Raw genomic sequence first — 18670 nt, forward strand, 5'->3', positions numbered from 1 at the left:
TGGCAGAGAAGGAAGGGCCATGGATAAATTTGGTAAGAGGCTCTACCAAAATGCTATGTTAGCTAATAGGGCTAGTAATTATGCTTTTCATTTTTCTTTTTATTTAAAGCATCTCCTTACCACCATGGCTTCTTTTGAGAAATATCTTCCTTCACGTAAGCATTCCGCTTTTCACACATGCTTGTCGTCTCTTCTCCAATTGCGTAAGTTTATGGTGAGATCCATATATGACACTTTTGAACTTACATCCAGAGCGACAGCAATGTCAGTAGCTATGCGTCGTTTGGCCTGGCTTCGGGTATCCGAGCTTGATGTTAACCATCAAGATCGGTTAGCCAATGCCCCATGTCTAGGGGATGAGCTCTTTGGGGATTCCATGGACTCAACCACACAAAAGCTCTCTGCTCATGAGACGCGCTGGGATACCCTGCTCAAGAATAAAAAGAAGCCTCCTCCGCCAAGACCATACAGGCAGCAATCGGCCTATCAACGCCGTTTCACAGCCCGTCCATTGCCTACCACTGCTCAACAACCTAGGCGTCAGAGGCAACAGCAACGTCAGCCTCCCAGACAACAGCAACAGCAACAAGCTGTAAAACAACCCCCTCAGCAAAAGTCACAGCCCTTTTGACTTCATTCTCCGCAGTATAGCCAGTATTCCTATTCCTGCTCTCCTGCCTCAACCAATAGGAGGTCGACTTTCTCTGTTCCTCAGCCGGTGGGAAGTAATCACTTCGGACCAATGGGTCCTCAACATCATCCACCACGGCTACTCTCTCAACTTTCAGACTCTCCCACCTCAAAGCCTGCCAAAAGAGTCTGCTTTGAACAGTCCTCAATCAGCCCTCCTTATTCAGGAGGTCCAATCCCTCCTCCTTCTGAACGCTATAGAGGAAGTTCCTCTAGATCAAAAGGGGCAGGGATTCTACTCCCGCTACTTTCTAGTTCCCAAAAAGACAGGAGATCTCAGACCCATCCTGGATCTTCGCGATCTCAACATTCATCTAGTAAAAGAAAAATTCAAGATGCTTTCTTTAGCCATCCTTTATCCCCTTCTAAATCAAAACGACTGGCTATGCTCCCTCGATCTCAAAGAGGCTTACACTCACATACCGATCAATGTAACCTCAAGACCATATCTCCGATTCATGATCAATCATTGTCATTACCAGTACAAGGTGCTGCCCTTCGGTCTTGCCTCATCTCCAAGGGTATTCACCAAATGTCTCATTGTGGTGGCGGCTTTTCTACGCTCTCACCACCTGCATGTATTTCCTTACCTGGACGATTGGTTGATCAAAGACACTTCTGCCCAAGCGGTCCTTCTGGCCACCAACCAAACCATCCAGTTTCTACAACTTCTGGGATTCGAGATCAATCTACCCAAATCCCATATCATTCCCACTCAGAGACTTCAATTCATTGGAGCGATCCTAGACACACTCCTCATGAGAGCTTTCCTGCCATCCAATCGTCTTCAGACCCTTCAGTCTCTATGTCACCAGGTACTTCCTCTGCCGTCCATCTCAGCAAGGCAAATGATGGTGCTCTTGGGACACATGGCATCCACAGTTCATGTCACACCTCATGCCCGTCTTCACCTGCGCACTCCTCAATGGACCCTTGCGACCCAGTGGTCCCAAGCGTCGGACCCTTGCTCACGACACATATCTGTGACATCATCTCTTCGTCAGTCTCTGCAATGGTGGTTGGTATCCTCAAATCTATCCAGAGGTCTTCTGTTCCATCAGCCTCCTCATCAACTAGTCATCACCACCGACGCCTCTCTGTATGCATGGGGAGCTCACTTGAACGAGTTCCAGACTCAAGGTCTTTGGACAGCCCAGGAGAGGAAACATCAAATCAATTTCCTGGAACTCAGAGCGATGTTTTACGCCCTCAAGGCCTTCCAACACCTTCTCTTTCCTCAGGTCCTTCTGTTGTGCACAGACAATCAGGTTGCGATGTACTACATCAACAAACAGGGTGGGACAGGCTCTCGCCTTTTATGCCAGGAAGCCCAGAAGATCTGGACTTGGGCCATAGATCATCATCTCTTCCTGAAAGCTATATACATTCAAGGGAAACAGAATTCCAAAGCAGACAAACTCAGCAGAATTCTCCAACCTCACGAGTGGACACTCGATCCCGTAACTCTGCACTCGATCTTCAATCAATGGGGCACTCCTCAGATAGACCTCTTTGCAGCTCCTCACAATCATCAGCTGCCCCTATTCTGTTCCAGACTTTACTCTCCACACCGTCTGACAGCAGATGCTTTTCTCCTCGACTGGTCGAATCTGTTCCTGTACGCCTTCCCTCCTCTGCCTCTCATGTTGAGAACCTTGTTCAAGCTCAAGAGGGAACGAGCCACCATGATTCTGATTGCTCCGAGGTGGCCCAGGCAACATTGGTTCTCCCTTCTACTTCAACTCAGTTCCAGGGAACCTTTTCTTCTTCCTCTGTTTCCTTCTCTGCTTACGCAACAGCAGGGAACCCTTCTGCATCCCAACCTCCAGTCTCTACACCTGATGGCTTGGTATCTCTCGGGCTGAACTCGACTGATACTCTTTTATCTCAGCCCGTTCGTTCCATTCTGGATGCCTCCAGGAAACCAGCCACTCTGCAATGTTACCATCAAAAGTGGACGAGGTTTGCTTCCTGGTGTCTTCTTCATCATCTTGATCCCACTTCCCTAGCAGTGGAGACGTTGTTGGATTATCTTCTTTCTTTGTCTGATTCTGGCCTGAAGTCCTCTTCCATCAGGGTCCACCTCAGTGCCATTGCAGCTTTTCATGAGCCAGTCCATGGAAAACTTCTTTCAGCTCATCCCCTGGTATCCAGGTTCATGCGTGGGCTTTTCAATGTGAAACCACCTCTTAAAGCCCCTCCGGTTATCTGGGATCTCAATGTGGTTCTTTCAGCTTTAATGAAGCCTCCATTTGAACCTTTAGCTACTTCTCCTTTCAAATTTCTCACTTGGAAGGTACTTTTCCTTATTGCTCTTACCTCTGCCAGGAGAGTCAGTGAGCTTCATGCACTGGTTGCAGATCCACCTTTTACGGTCTTTCATCATGACAAGGTGGTTCTGCGTACACATCCAAAGTTTCTCCCCAAGGTTGTCTCGGAATTTCATCTCAACCAATCCATTGTTCTACCGGTTTTCTTTCCAAAACCTCATTCTCATTCTGGGGAACAAGCTCTGCATACTTTGGATTGTAAAAGGGCTCTTGCTTACTATCTGCAGCGTACGAAACCCCACAGATCAGTTCCCCAACTTTTTCTGTCCTTTGATCCGAACAAATTGGGACGTCCTGTTTCTAAACGCACGTTGTCTAATTGGCTAGCAGCGTGCATTTCTTTCTGTTATGCTCAGACCGGACTGACACTGGAAGGTTCTGTCACGGCCCATCGAGTCAGAGCAATGGCAGCATCTGTAGCTTTCCTCCGTTCCACTCCTATTGAGGAAATCTGCAAAGCTGCTACTTGGTCCTCAGTTCACACTTTTACATCTCATTATTGTCTGGATGCATTCTCCAGAAGGGATGGTCACTTCGGCCAGTCTGTTTTACAAAATTTATTTTCCTAATGGCCAACCTTCCCTCCATCCCTCTTTTTGTTAGCTTGGAGGTCACCCATCAGTCAAGAATAGCTGCCTGCTTGTCCTGGGATAAAGCACAGTTACTTACCGTAACAGGTGTTATCCAGGGACAGCAGGCAGATATTCTTGCGTCCCACCCACCTCCCCGGGTTGGCTTCTTAGCTGGCTTATACTAACTGAGGGACCGCGCGCCTCTGTCGGGCGGGAAGGCACTCGCGCGTGCGCGGTGCGGCCGAGCTAGAACTTTCTAAAAAGTTCTTAGAGTGCAATCACTCTAAAATTGTCCGTACCGGGGCTCCGTCGGTGCCGTCACCCATCAGTCAAGAATATCTGCCTGCTGTCCCTGGATAACACCTGTTACGGTAAGTAACTGTGCTTTATCCTCGTCCAGAGTCACAATTCTGGCAGCTCAGTAGTCCTACATGTAAGAATATAATGCCTGCTTGTCCTCAGAGACAGGAAAGATACTTACCTATAGCAAATGTTCTCTGAGGACAGCAGGCATATATTCTCACAACCCGCCCACTTCCCCTAGTTGACTTTTTAGCTTCATTACTGAATTGTGAGCCCTGCGAGCCAACGTCAGGCAGGAAGGCATTAGCGCACACACAGTATAGGCACTGCCTTGAAAAATTTAAAGTGATACTGCACTTGGTAGTGTCTGTACTGGGTTCCATGAATGATGTCACACACGTGTGAAAATATATGCCCGCTGTCCTTGGAGCAACAGTACAGAATAAAAGGCAAGGGAGACGTCTTTCCAAACAAGCAAAAATCTTTAATTCTTTTAAAAGCATGGTCCCAACAAGGATCCAAGTTTTGGATATCTAAATGCCTTCCTCAGAGGACACTGGATCAAACAATTGAAGGGTTAAAAAACAAAGCGCTGTTTTCTGGTGCCATTCTAGCTGCAGGACTTATACCCTTAATGGCGAGATCCTAACAAGAACGGTTGCAGAACGAGACTTAGGGGTGATCGTCAGTGAGGACATGAAGGCTGCCAATCAAGTGGAGCAAGCTTCTTCCAAGGCAAGACAAATCATAGGTTGCATACGCAGGGGTTTCGTCAGCTGTAAGCCTGAAGTCATTATGCCTTTGTATAGATCCATGGTGAGACCGCACCTGGAATACTGTGTGCAATTCTGGAGGCCACATTACCGTAAGGATGTGCTGAGGCTGGAATCGGTCCAGAGAATGGCCACCCGGATGGTCTCGGGACTGAAGGATCTCCCGTACGAAGAACGGTTAGATAAATTACAGCTATACTCGCTCGAGCGCAGAGAGAGGGGAGACATGATCGAGACGTTCAAGTATCTCACGGGCCGCATCGAGAAAAAGAAGATATCTTCTTCTACCAGGGATCCCACGGCAACAAGAGGACACCCGTGGAAAATCAGAGGCGGGAAACTGCACGGTGACACCAGGAAGTTCTTTTTCACCGAAAGGGTGGTCGATCGCTGGAATGGTCTTCCACTTCAGGTGATTGAGGCCAGCAGCGTGCCTGATTTTAAGGCCAAATGGGATCGACACGTGGGTTCTATTCGCAAAGTAAAGGCAGGGGAGGGTCATTAGGGTGGGCAGACTGGATGGGCCGTGGCCCTTATCTGCCGTCGATTTCTATGTTTCAATCTTCTCTACCAAGTGCTTTTTTTTTTTTTTTAACCCTTCAGTTGTTCGATCCAGTGTCCCCCTAAGGAAGGCATTTAGATATCCAAAACTAGGATCCTTGTTGGGACTGTGCTTTTTTAAAAAAAGAAAGATAATTGCTTGTTTGGAAGGTCCTCTCCCTTGCCTTTTCTTCTGTATTATTGCTACTATAAGGTAAGGTTTTCTCTGTTCGCTTGTTTGTGCTGTCCTTGGAGGACATCTGCTACAGGTAAGTATCTTGCTATACCTTCTAGAGTAGTGTGTGTTAAGCTGTGATGGAGCACCCCCTAGCCAGTCTGGTTTTCATAATATCTAGAGTGAATATGCTGAGAGAGATTTGCTTGAAGTGTCTCTCTTATTCACAGATCTATCTCGTATTCATTTTTGAATATCCTGACAACCAGACTGGCTAGGGGATGCTGCAGAACTAGTTGAGAAATGCTAGTCAAGAATTTAGCATTTGGTTTTTAAGTTAAATTTACTCTAAATTATTCCCTTCACCTCACAAAAATATTTATTTCCCATTTAGACTATTTTGGTTCTTTATCGGAGCTTTAAACATGTAGTATATGAGGGTGCTGCTTTGATTTAAATTAGATTTGAACAGTATTTTTGATGGAAACTTATGTGCTTGCTTAAATTTCTATCTAGATTGCTCTCAGACTTAATGTGGCTTCTGATGATGTGAAGAATGTCATTATCTGGGGAAACCATTCTTCCACTCAGTATCCAGATGTTAACCATGCTACCGTCAAGCTGCAAGGGAAGGAGATTGGAGTTTGTCAAGCTGTAAAGGATGACCACTGGCTTAAGGGAGACTTTATCACAGTAAGTTGCATGTTTTGTAGTTGATAGTGATGTGAACTGATGACAGTAACCGTCACTCAAAATGCATCCTGTTTTCAGGCATGATTTGGAACAATTTTTGTTGCAAAACAAAAAGAAAATACTGCAGAAGGGATGTACAAGGTATAGAAATCTTATCTTTATTTAAAAAGATGCAATGTAGCTTTTCAAACAAATGGTCCTCTTGTGCGAGTACATGGGACCCAATTTGTGTTGAACGCATTTTTGTTGTGTAAATGATCTAGAAACAGGGATGAAGTGTGAGATAATAAAATTTGCAGACGACACCAAACTATTTAGTGGAGCTCGGACTAAAGAGGACTGCGAAGAATTGCAAAGGGACTTGAACAAACTAGGGGAATGGTCGATGAGATGGCAGATGGCATTCAACGTTGAGAAATGTAAAGTATTACATATGGGAAGCAGGTACAACTATACGATGGGAGGGATGTTATTGAATGAGAGTACCCAAGAAAGGAACTTGGGGGTAATTGTGGACAAGACAATGAAGCCGAAGGCACAGTGCGCAGCGGCCGCTAAGAGAGCGGATAGAATGCTAGATATAATCAAGAAGGGTATTACAACTAGAACGAAAGAAGTTATCTTGCCATTGTATCGGATGATGGTGCGCCCGCATCTGGAGTACTGCGTCCAGTACTGGTCGCCGTGCCTTAAGAAGGATATGGCGTTACTCGAGAGGGTTCAGAGGAGAGCGACATGTCTGATAAAAGGGATGGAAAACCTTTCATACGCTGAGAGACTGGTGAAACTGGGTCTCTTTTCCCTGGAGAAGAGGAGACTTAGAGGGGATATAATAGACTTGTAAGATCATGAAGGGCATAGAGAGAGAAGAGAGGGACAGATTCTTCAAACTTTCAAAAAATAAAAGAACAAGAGGGCATTCGGAAAAGTTGAAAGGGGACAGATTCAAAACGAATGCTAGGAAGTTCTTCTTTACCCAATGTGTGGTGGACACCTGGAATGTGCTTCCAGAGGACGTAATAGGGCAGAGTACGGTACTGGGGTTTAAGAAAGAATTGGACAATTTCCTGCTGGAAAAGGGGATAGAGGGGTATAGATAGAAGATTACTGCACAAGTCCTGAACCTGTTGGGCCGCCGCTTGAGAGGACTGCTGGGCACGATGGACCTCTGGTCTGACCCAGCGGAGGCATTGCTTATGTTCTTATGTGTACTTGATCTCAGCCCTCTAGTCCTTTGTTTAACCCCCCCCCCCCCCAAACCAAGTTCCATCTGACTAGATATGTTTACTGCTGTCCTGTACAGAGGAGATACCACATTCTTTTTGCAAACATGTTAACAGCTATACCTCAGCTGCAGATTGTAGTCCTGTTGAACCTGGGACTCTATGCTAGTGCTGCCCAATTCACGATTCGAATCTGTTCACCGATTCACTTCGGGTGAATCGATTCGAATTGATTTAAACAAAAAAAATCGGCCTCCCAATTTGGTAACTGACCCTCTCCCCCTAAAGCAGGAGTGGCAGCACTGGCCGGGGGGAATGTCAGTCGGGAAGTGTTGGTGTTCGGCTTCCCCCCTGGCGTCCGACTTCCCCCCCTGGCCTCTCGCGCATGATTTACCTACTAGCAGCAGCTTGCAGAGATTACTGGGGCTAGCGATCTCTGCAAGCTGCTAAAGGTTTTCAGGAGCTGTTTCCTCCACCGCGGTCCCGCCCCTCCTCTGAAGCACTTAGAGGACTTTCTGGAAGAGAAGTTATAATCCTTTGCCATGTTCTTATCTAAAAGCAACCCCCAAGCTGTTTTTCAGACTAAAGCCAGATGATGATTTGCATCAGTGTATTGCAAACTGTGCCTTCTAAGATTTCAGTTGTGCCATGACACACTGGCGAGGAGGAGAGTTATCCATGCCGGCTGACTGCCTACAGCAGGGGTGTCCAATGTCGGTCCTCGAGGGCCTCAATCCAGTCGGGTTTTCAGGATTTCCCCAATGAATATGCATTGAAAGCAGTGCATGCAAATAGATCTCATGCATATTCATTGGGGAAATCCTGAAAACCCGACTGGATTGCGGCCCTAGAGGACCGACATTGGACACCCCTGGCCTACAGGATGTGCCTCTTGCAGCGAGAGGCACGTCCTGTAGGAAGTTGGCCGATGCAGATGACACTCTTCCTGGCCGGCATCTCTCCTCCTCTCCCTGCACCTCTAGATCCTTCCACCGAAGCGAGTTGCAGCCAGATAGGCCTCTGTGCATGCGTGGATGTCATTGCGTCAACATCTGCGCACTTCTGGATGCCTTCCAGCCAGGGCACGCTGGTCAGAAAATTTACGAGACACTGATTTACATTAACATTTTCAGAATATCCAGATAAACCCCCCTAAAGCATGCAACAAAATATGTTAAAGAACTTTTTTAAAATTTGTCTAAATTTACCTTAATATTATTTATAAACTAGTGGTTGGTGTATGCTTGTAATGTGAATAAAACAGAGGAAAAAGGACCTCAAAAAACCCCTGGACTACAATCAATAAGATCATAACCAATTGGGGTTAGGTTTTCATCACTGGTCCAAAACCCCTGTGTGATTATTAAAAATATTTTTTTATCTTTTTTTCTTTAATTCAATATATATTAGTGTTTGTTAATTTAGTATTGTGATTCAAAATCTCTCTAATCACTAAAGAGCAAGTTAAAGCCGGCAGCTTTATATTAAAGGTTTCTATGATATAAGATAAACCAAGCACTTATCTTAATGGCCCAACGAAGGCCCAACCGTTTCGCTCAACGGGCTTCTTCAGGGGTAACGATAAGACTTAATGTAATGCCGGTACAAGCTTTGCTCGAAAGCTCTTAAAAAAGAGAAATGAAAATGATAACATTATATCAATGTGTTTATGACAAATAAGGACATATTCATTTTAGTAACATATTAATACTATGACTGCTAGTCCACCGTGCTAATTTAATAGCATGATGTTTTATGATTATAAGTTCTCAGTAAAGAGATACTTGCTCATTATTTATGTACCCTTAAAAACAACAATAGTCGGGTGAGATTTAAAAGGGCAAGCTTATATCATGGCTGTCTGTTGATATATTGACAAAATATTGCTGAAATTCAATTACACAAACAACAAATCTACAAACAACTAAAAATTCCATCAAAAACAACGTAGATGATAATTAAATGATGTTTTTTAAAAAAATATAACTTGCCTGTGGTGTAGCTGCGTGTTCTTTGCTATCAACAATTTGAAGACAAGATGGCGTCCGTATTTAAACAGGACGCCGAGAAATTGTTAACCAATCAAATTACTGATGACATCATGATAGATGACGTGAATTTAGTGATAGTGAGGTCCTTTTCCCTCTGTTTTATTCACATTATATGCAACACTGAGTGTTCCACTATGTTTGTTTACCTTGGGATGTTACACATTATAAACTCTGCACATAGATCTCCATCTTACAAGTAAAGAGATCTTTTCAGTAAGACGACACTAAATTCCAACACCTTATTCAGTCAATGTGGAGTTTCCATATTGAAGTCATAAATAAACCATTGTTTGTGTCGTCTTAAAAACTGTCTCCAAATGTCCTCCTCTCCAAGACAGGTATGGAACAACTACCACAAAAAAAAAAGATGTGTATTCAATGAACTTGTGACCTTTCTCCAAAGAATGTTCAACTAGAGGTGTGTCCTCTAGTTTTCTTTCTATGCTCAATCTTCATACTTGTTTTATCCTTTCCCTCTATCACATTTCTTCTTATATTATGTAACTTTCCCCTTCCTCCCTATTCTTCCTCACAGTCAGGTTTGTCAGTATATGTTTTAAATGTTTTCTCTAACTTTTCTAATACACTATCTACTAGTTCTTACTATTCTGTTTAAAAATTTTATTGTTAACCGGTCAGATATTTGTTTTATGATCGGGATATTAAAAATTAAACTTGAAACTTCATTTTAAACATTGCATTGATTTTCCTGCATACCGTGTTTCCCCAAAAATAAGACACTGTCTTATATTAATTTTGGGCCCAAAAAAGGCACTAGGTCTTATTTTCGGATAGGTCTTATTTTTTTCATGTACAATGATCATCTCTCCCTTCCTCTCCTCCACCTCATTTCTTCCTATTTCCTTTCTCTCACCCTTTTGTGCAATATCTTTCCTCCCCTCTCACCCATCCCCTTGTGCAGTATCTTTCTATCCATCCCTCCCTCCCATTCCTTGTGCAGCAGAACCCTTACAGCTTCTATCCCTCCCTTCCTCCCATGCGAACACTGACCGCGAGCCGAAATACCTGGAAACAAGCGGCAGTGTTGGCAGCACAGGCCTGTCCTTCTCACATCCGGGCGTTCCTCTACCGTATCACTGATGTCATGTTGTAGCCTTATTTTCCGGTCAGTGTCTGAGCCTGATTGGCTCAGGCACTGACAGGAAAGTAAGGCTTGACAGCTCAGACTCTCCCCCCCCCCCTAAAAAAAAAGCACACTACCTCCTGCCCTGACAGCTGGCTCCCCCCCCCCCCCAACACTCCTGCCACCAGGGTACACACACACAGACACCTGTACACGTCTACCATCTACACCTTCAAAATTGCAGGCCTTCCGGGGAGGGGCTAAGGTGCTGATTGACCCATGCACTTAAAGCCCCTCCTTTCTTTACCTCTAATTTTACTATTCTATACATTTTTTCTTTATTTTATTATTTGGGCAGCACATGCAAAATTGTTGCACCAATAATTTGAATGAGATTTATATGCTGGAAAAGAACACCTCGTAAGTGTACCCCACTTCATTATCTAAGCTCTCAAGGGAGTTAGGCTTGTTCACCTCACCCTGTGCTTCAAAGGCACATTAGAACATTTATAAGCTGCTTAGTGAATCTAGCCCTAAGGCTGGTACTGGACAGACTTGTAAGGTCTGTGTCCCATATGTGATTATTTGGTGTAGGATGGGCTGGGGAGGGCATCAATGGGAACTCCACTAACTTGGAACATGGGGATGTGACTGGCCAGACTTTACGGTAGATACTTCTTCACCGAATGGGTGATTGATCGATGGAATAAACTTCCACGCCAGGTGGTCGAGGCTAGTAGCGTACTCGACTTCAAAAGTCGATGGGACAAACAGGTGGGGGTACTACAGAGTTATGCATAAAAGATGGGTACACCAGGGAGGGAGGGTTCTTGAGTGGGCAGACTTGTTGGGCCGCCGGCCTTCTTCTGTCGTCATATTCTATGTTTCTATATCCTGCAAACAGGATGGTTGGATAGGCTGGAATGAGTTTGGACGGCAACTTCAGCATTTGGAACCTAGGACAATACCAGGTGGACTTTACAGTCTATGACCCAGAAATAGCAAAGAAGAGACAAGTTAATTTAATCATGTATTTTTTAATGGGTATAACGTAAGGGCAGACTGGATGGACCGTTCAGGTCTTTATCTGCTGTCATTTACTGTGTTACTATAAGCAGAATTGCTCACCTTCCTAGCTTTGGTTTTCCTTGTGGTGGCAGCTCGGTCTCTCTTACGTTGACCTATGTGGTTTAGAGGGGAGGTTATTCAGTTTATTCATCTCAAGGCAAGTAAATAAAATTTCAAATATTTTAAATTTCATATACTGTTAATTTTAATGATACTATTGGTTTATTCTTGTCAGATTTTAGTTTTAGCAAGAGTGTTGTATGTGAGCACTGTAGTTGTGCTTATTGTAGTAGTAATAGGTTATTTTATTTAGCAATATACCATGACGTGGTGTTTACCTATTTTTGGATCACACAATGCAAAGGAAAAAACAACCCCACATGTAGGATATGACAACGAAAAGGGAGTGGGGAAGGGATACAGAGTCAAACCACTGAGGGCAATCAATTTATTAAAACAATTTATTAAAATATAAAAATATAAATGTATAAACTGAACCCCAGCACGGTCTGTATTTTGGCTAGGGTAGCCTTCCTCAGGGGTATATAGAATAGAAGCCCAGTAGATGGCGCCAGATTACTGCTAGTCAAAAAGGACTGTTCTCAAGTCTGCTATCGGACACGGTGCCAAAAAGAAATCTGCAAAATACAGAGCATCACTGAGTCCATCTATACACACCCTGAGGAAGGCAGTTTGATTGTGTCCCTTCCCCACTCCTTTACCTATTTTTGGAAACATGTCCAAGCAGTTAGGGCAATAATGGTCAACAATTTTCTTAACTTTCCTGCAGACTGTGCAGCAGCGTGGGGCTGCTGTCATCAAGGCCAGAAAGTTATCCAGTGCTATGTCTGCTGCCAAAGCCATCTGTGATCATGTGAGAAACATCTGGTTCGGCACCCCAGAGGTAGGAGTTTCTAATAGTTGTGCATTCATTTGAAACAACATAGGAAACATCAATGGCATTTGCAATGTTATATCATGTCACGGACAAATGAAAAAAGTGGGAAAACACTAAATATTGCAAAGCATGTGCACTCCTTCAGAATTAATGCATGTAGCCAGAAAATGTGTTTTGTGGTAGAATGTTCTCTTCCCCTTGTGTTTTTAATAATGTGAAAGTTCTACCCCCTCTTGATTTCCTCTATTATTGCATATTTATCACACTGAATGATCGCTGATCTAGTAATATGAGAAAAAGAGAACCTGAGTAAAAACACAAATTTTTAAATTACATCATTTACTTAATAAACAAAGTTATCTAACACCTATAACACTCATGTGAAAAAATAACTTCTCTCTTAGTTACTCAGTTAATGACCAAATTTTAGCTGCTCACTGTACAATCTTTATTGGGTTCAAGTCAATACTTTGACTAGACAATTCAGAGCTTTTAATTTGTTTCTCCTCAGTTGTGCAGATATAGACTCTTGTGTGTTGGACCATTGTCTTGCTTTATAACCCAATTACACTTCAGCTTCAGCTCATGGGCAGGTGGCTAGACTAGACATTCTCCTTAAGAATTTTCCGTTACAGTACATAATAAGTTCAATAATAAGTTTTCTAGATCCTGAGGCAGCAAAGCATCCTGTACAACTTCATCCTACCACCATGGTGTTTGTTGGTATGATAATGTGGAATGCTGAATTTGGCCATAAAAGGACTTTTGTTGTCCAAAAAGTTCTATTTCAGACTCATCTGTCCAGAGAACATTGTCCTAAAAGACTTGGGATCATCCAGATATAGATTGTTTTTGTGGTTTGGATTTTTTTGTTTGTTGCATAAATGTAAGATGAACATTGATGTTGCTCTTGTATAGCAGTAGTTTCCATCTTGCTACTCTCCCATGAATCCCTGTTTTTGCCAAGTTTTTCTTATTGTGGAGTCTAGAGAGGCTTGCAGTTGAAAAATGATTGTAAAAATATTCCCCAGTAGTGGCAATGCAACTCCAGACATTGTCTCATCTCCTGTACTATACAGAGCAGCTATTCTCTGAGGAAAAGCAAGATAGCAAGTCCTTACAACATGGTTGACACCACAAGTTGAGCTCTCTTGGAAAGTTTTCCAGCTTAGAATATATATTTGAAGCTTCTGATTTGCTCCAGCACTTTCCAACTTGCCATTGTTGTGCATGACCACCTCAGTCTTTCCATGAGGCTGGTCAGATGCATATCATTGTAACCCACCTCAAGGCAATGTTTCTTAATTAAGGGAAAAAATTGTGTGATCTTTGGCATGTGGTACTTCTCTGCTAATATCTTAAGCTGTTGGTCATTTTCAAGTTTGGAGGGGGGTTGTTCACACATCTCAGTGTAGACCTCAATGAGGATCCCCTGTACTAATTTTCAAAATCCAAGCTGTTTGATTTTGCTGACAAGTTTTCTCAGAAAAAATCCCCTCCAATGGCTTTGACAAGTGCACCAGGTTTAACAGGACTAAATTCATTAGATACCCTTGACTGGTGCTTACAATGTCTGGGGCCCAACTATTATTTTTTATTTATTATTTTAAAATTTTCTATACTGTTTATAACTAAACGGTTCACAAAGCTACATACATAATTTAAAAACAGAATCATCATGACATACAAATAATCCTAAGAGATCCCTCTTATTGTAAATTTATATTAAGAGACCCTCATGAAGCAATATAAATGTATTTCTAGTGCGATGTATCTAGTGGTCCTGAATTATATATAGGGTTTTGCATCTGAACCAGCAAATTGCTTGCAGAAAACTGTCAATTATCTTGTCAACTCCACCTCCTTCCCAAGGAACTGCTCCTGCCACCCAGTTTGTTTTCTGCAAGCAAGTTGCTCAGAAGTTTTCTGCTCTACTCTGGTTTTATTATTTTGCGGTATTTTTTTTTTCTAAGTGTTCAATTGGAGGCTTGGTACCCAGAGGTTCCCACTTGTTGGGACTTCTGGGTAGAAGAAGATGCAGACTCGCACTGCTGAAGTCTACTACTAGCAGGATCAACCCTTGGGGACACCTAACTAGCCAGCCTGCTTTTGTATTTTTGGAGCTCAGGAGCATAACTACTCGCATTCCTGATTTATTCAGGAGCTTGAGCGCAGGCTGTTTGCCGCCTCCTTGGCTCGGCTGAGATTAATAGTGGTCCTCCACCCCTTCACAATAAGGTTTGAGGTTCAGTCCAACTGGCAGCCCGAAGACCAGGTTCTTCCTGCAAATCTGAGAGGCAAACTTCTCCATTTGTTTTAGTTGAATTCCTATGCAGAAATAGGCAGGCACCACATGGCATAGTGAGTAAGACTATTATAGCCTGTGGGGAAAATTTGTGGGGACTTCAAAAGTCAAACTTAAAAAGATTTCTGCATCCAGAGCCTAGGTCCCCCTTCTCTAAAACCCCATTCCCTGCATTTTTTGTCCTTCAGGGAAGTCTCCATGGGACATTTTTGATGCGATTTTGCTAGCAGTGGTCATCTTGGATTTTAAACAATCTTTTTTTCTAAAGCCTCCATTTGCCTCAAAACCCCTCAATTTTTCCTTTAAACCAACAGGGATGGATCCCATCAGTCCTTCTTACCCCATATCATGCCAAGTTTGTGCTGGATGGCTGGCCAAGGAGAGTCCATGGCCGCATGCAATGGAGCACGTGGAGGAGGGGCGGAAGCCTTGGGCTCCTTTGAGTACTCCAGGGCTGGGGATCCACAGGTGGTATGTTTCCAGGAGAAGAGACCCTTTATAGAGCTCTCTGGTGCTTTGACCAAGTGCAGACGCAGAGCCCAGCAGGCTCAGCAGGGTGTCCTCGAGATCCTAGTACAAGGCTTCACCCCAAATTTTGTGAACCTCATGTGGAATGCCTATTTGACCTGCTGAAGGTCCTCAGCATCTGCTTGCAGCATTCCAGAAGCTGTGGTGCAGAGGAGCTCCCCTCAGCATGCGCCTTGGCCAGATGAGGACACAGGCTTGGACCAGGAGGTTCAGTCAGACAGACTGGGAAGATGGAAAGTCTGATTCTATGCCATGGTTGTCCTAGGATGAAGTTAATGCTGGCAGTCTGGTTCTTTGCATGAGAGCGGCATTCAAGAAGCAGCAGTGGGCCTGGACCAGGAGGAAGATCCCACAATGTGCCGGTATTTCAAAGCCTTTGTGTTCTCGGGCACTATTTTTAAACCTCACTGAGAGTGAGGTTTAAGCTGGAAGTTTCTCTAGCTTCCTCGTCTCAGTGCTCAGTTATGAGCAGCTCTATTGCTCCAACCACGTCCTTTCCCTCACATCTGGACATTGCAAAGCTGGTCACAGACCACTGGGAATCTCCAGAGGGGTCCCTCCGAGTGGCTAAGGCTATGGCCAAGCTTTACCCAATGGCTCTAGATTTCCAGCAGCTGTTTTCTTCAGCAGAGGGGGGATTCACTTGTGGCACAGGTCACCAAACACACATCCCTGCCTAGTGAAGGAAGTGTGATGTTAAAGGATTCTCAGGACCATAAAACAGACTGGCTCCTCAAGAAGCAATTTGAAGCCTTGGCCCTAGTGATTAAGGTAGAAGCTGCAAACCCTTTTTATGTCATGTGCTGGTCACACTCAACTGTCTCGAGCCTTAGTCCCAGAGGATAATGAGGATCCCCAAATGCTCCTATATAATATCAGAGCTATGAGCTATGATCTCTGCTTAATAGATGCTCTGGATCAGACAGTGGTTAGGTGATTCGGCCTCTAAAGCCACGCTGAACAGACTCCCATTTCAGGAGCAAATGTTTTATTAAAACTCATTATACCGCCTATTCTTATGACAGGTCCAATCTCTATACAGAAAGTCACAACAAGGTAATGCATCTCATCCATTGGAAATTTTGTAGCTTAGCAGGGTTTAAAAATGTTTTGGATAATTTGCTAAATGAAAAGTCCATAAGCCATTTTTAAGATGGGACTTTGAGAAATCCACTGCTTATTCCTAGGATAACCAGCATAAAATCTGTTTTACTTTGTGGGATTTTGCCAGGTACTTGTGACCTTGGCCACTGTTGAAAACAGGATATTGGGCTAGATGGACCTTCAGTCTGTCCCAGTATGGCAATTCTTATATTCTTGCGCAATAATAGCCCATTTGGAGACTTTACCTCTCGCATCTTGGTCAAGCTGTCAGCATTGGGAAATACTTACCAAGAAGTTCTCTTCCCTCTTAGATGCAAATATGGTCACATTCCTCCCAACAGAGGAAAGGGATTTTATTTTGTGTTTTCAGGACAGGTAAAAGGGAGATTCCATTCCATCCTAGGGAGATGTTCAGGATGGTTTCCTTGGGCACCTTAATTCTTTCTCCAGATAAGACTAGTTATTTTCACTGGTCTTAGGTGCCAACACACAGACAGAAACATCTCAGTCACATAATGCAATCTCGGACTTTTCTTAGGGGAACATCATACTGCCGTTTGTCTTTGTCCTGGTTCCTCAAGTAGTCACAAAATGTCTTGATGTCATAGCAGTGTATCTACATGTTTCTCTGTTCAGGAAATTGGCAGGTAAAGAGCACAATTTCAAGGTGCAGAAAGATCAATGTGAACAATCATACAGGTGCTGGAATTACCGAGGTTCATTATAAACTAGTCTAAGTTTCAACTTAGCCCATTACTGTAATTTAATTCAGGTAGAGCTCACCTAGATTACTTGGGAAGAAGAATTTCTGCTGCTACAGAGAATTGCTAATCTAGTGTCCATAGTGACAAACATCCAATATGCTCAGCAGATATCAACATGAAATATGTTTAGAATGTTGAGCCACATGTAACACCCCTTGCACATCTCAAAATGAGACAAGCTTAATGAACCTTATGCACACAATGGATTCAAGCCACTTACAAGCTGCAGTATGTTATATCTGTCGCAAGACAAACTAAGAGACTCTGTCCTGATGAACGGTGCAAAAGATATTCACTTCCAAATTCAGACGTATAAATATCAAAAATTGCTGGGGAGCTTGTATAGATGGGTTTTGAATTTCCACTAGGAGAAACGTCACCAAATTTCCTGGAATTTAGCCTTGTGGATCGGTCTAAAGGCTTTGAGATCACATGGCCAACAAAAATATCTTGACAAGCAGAGGTAATGATGTAACATGATTGTATTTGTAAGTTGTTGGATGTCAAACTGGGCCATTTATCGTAAAATAACGTTCATAACTACCTACCTAGCAGGGAAGAACAACTCGCTGGCAAATAAGCCGAGTTGAACCCTATGACCACATCAGTAGTCTTTGGACAAAAGATATGGTTCAAATTATATTTAGTGGGGCATTCCCCTCACACCTGAGAACGAGCTGCCTCAGCAGGTGATTGAAGCCAACAGCGTGTCAGATTTTAAGAGAAAATGGGATATTCACATGGGATCTATAGGGGAGTAAAAGTCAGGAGTGGGTCAATGGCATGGGCAGACTCGATGGGCTATAGCCCTTTTCTGCCGTCAATTTCTATGTTTCTATGTAATGTGCTGCAGTTTTGCTCAAGCATGGGGATGCACAGCAGACTAGATTGGGAGAATCATTTGTGCACACAAACTCCAGTTCCCCTGATGGCAAAAACTCTCCTGAAGCTCAGACAGGATAGGAGAATGTTCTCATTGCCTCACATTGGCTAAGAAAGAGATAGTTTCCTAGTTTTCTGGAATTGTCAATAAGAAGACCTATAAAACTGGAGAATTCCTCATCATTGATCATGCAAACTCTAAGGCAGGGGTGCCCAATACGTCGATCGCGATCAACCAGTCGATTGCTCAGGCAACCCCAGTCGATCATGGAGCTGCTGCTCCTGCTTTAGAGGGCAAGGGGGGAGGGTCAGTCAGGAAGTGCTGTCTGGCTTTCTCCCTGGCCTCCTGCGCATCCCTTTACCTAATTTTAGCAGGGATCAGCCTGCAGAGAGGATCGCCATTACTTTAGCGATCCTTGAAGGTTGCCAGAGGCCTCGGGAGCTGTCCCTCTGCTGCGGTCCTGCCCCTCCTATGATATCAGAGGCAGGATCGTGGCAGAGGGAAGACAGTTCCTGAGGCCTATGGCAACCTGTAAGGATCGCTAAAGTACTGGCGATCTATCTGCAGGCTGCTCCCTGCTAAAATTAGGTAAAGGGATGTGCGGGAGGCCAGGGAGGAACACACAGACCTTCCGGGGGGGGGGGGGTAGTCCTTCAGTGGGGCAGGCCTTCAGGGGGGACGGTGCA

General features: G+C 43.9%; 1 protein-coding gene across 1 annotated transcript in view; it reads left to right on the top strand.

Annotated features, from left to right (window-relative positions):
• MDH1 (malate dehydrogenase 1) overlaps window positions 1–18670 on the top strand; it is an 82566-nt gene that overhangs the window by 49559 nt on the left and 14337 nt on the right. Inside the window, exons 6-7 of the mRNA XM_033936044.1 lie at window positions 5900–6076; window positions 12293–12406. Coding sequence (XP_033791935.1) covers window positions 5900–6076; window positions 12293–12406 — 291 coding nt within the window. The remainder of the gene's footprint in view (window positions 1–5899; window positions 6077–12292; window positions 12407–18670) is intronic.

This window comes from Geotrypetes seraphini, chromosome 3 (assembly GCF_902459505.1).
Source record: "Geotrypetes seraphini chromosome 3, aGeoSer1.1, whole genome shotgun sequence".
Lineage (NCBI taxonomy): Eukaryota > Metazoa > Chordata > Amphibia > Gymnophiona > Dermophiidae > Geotrypetes > Geotrypetes seraphini.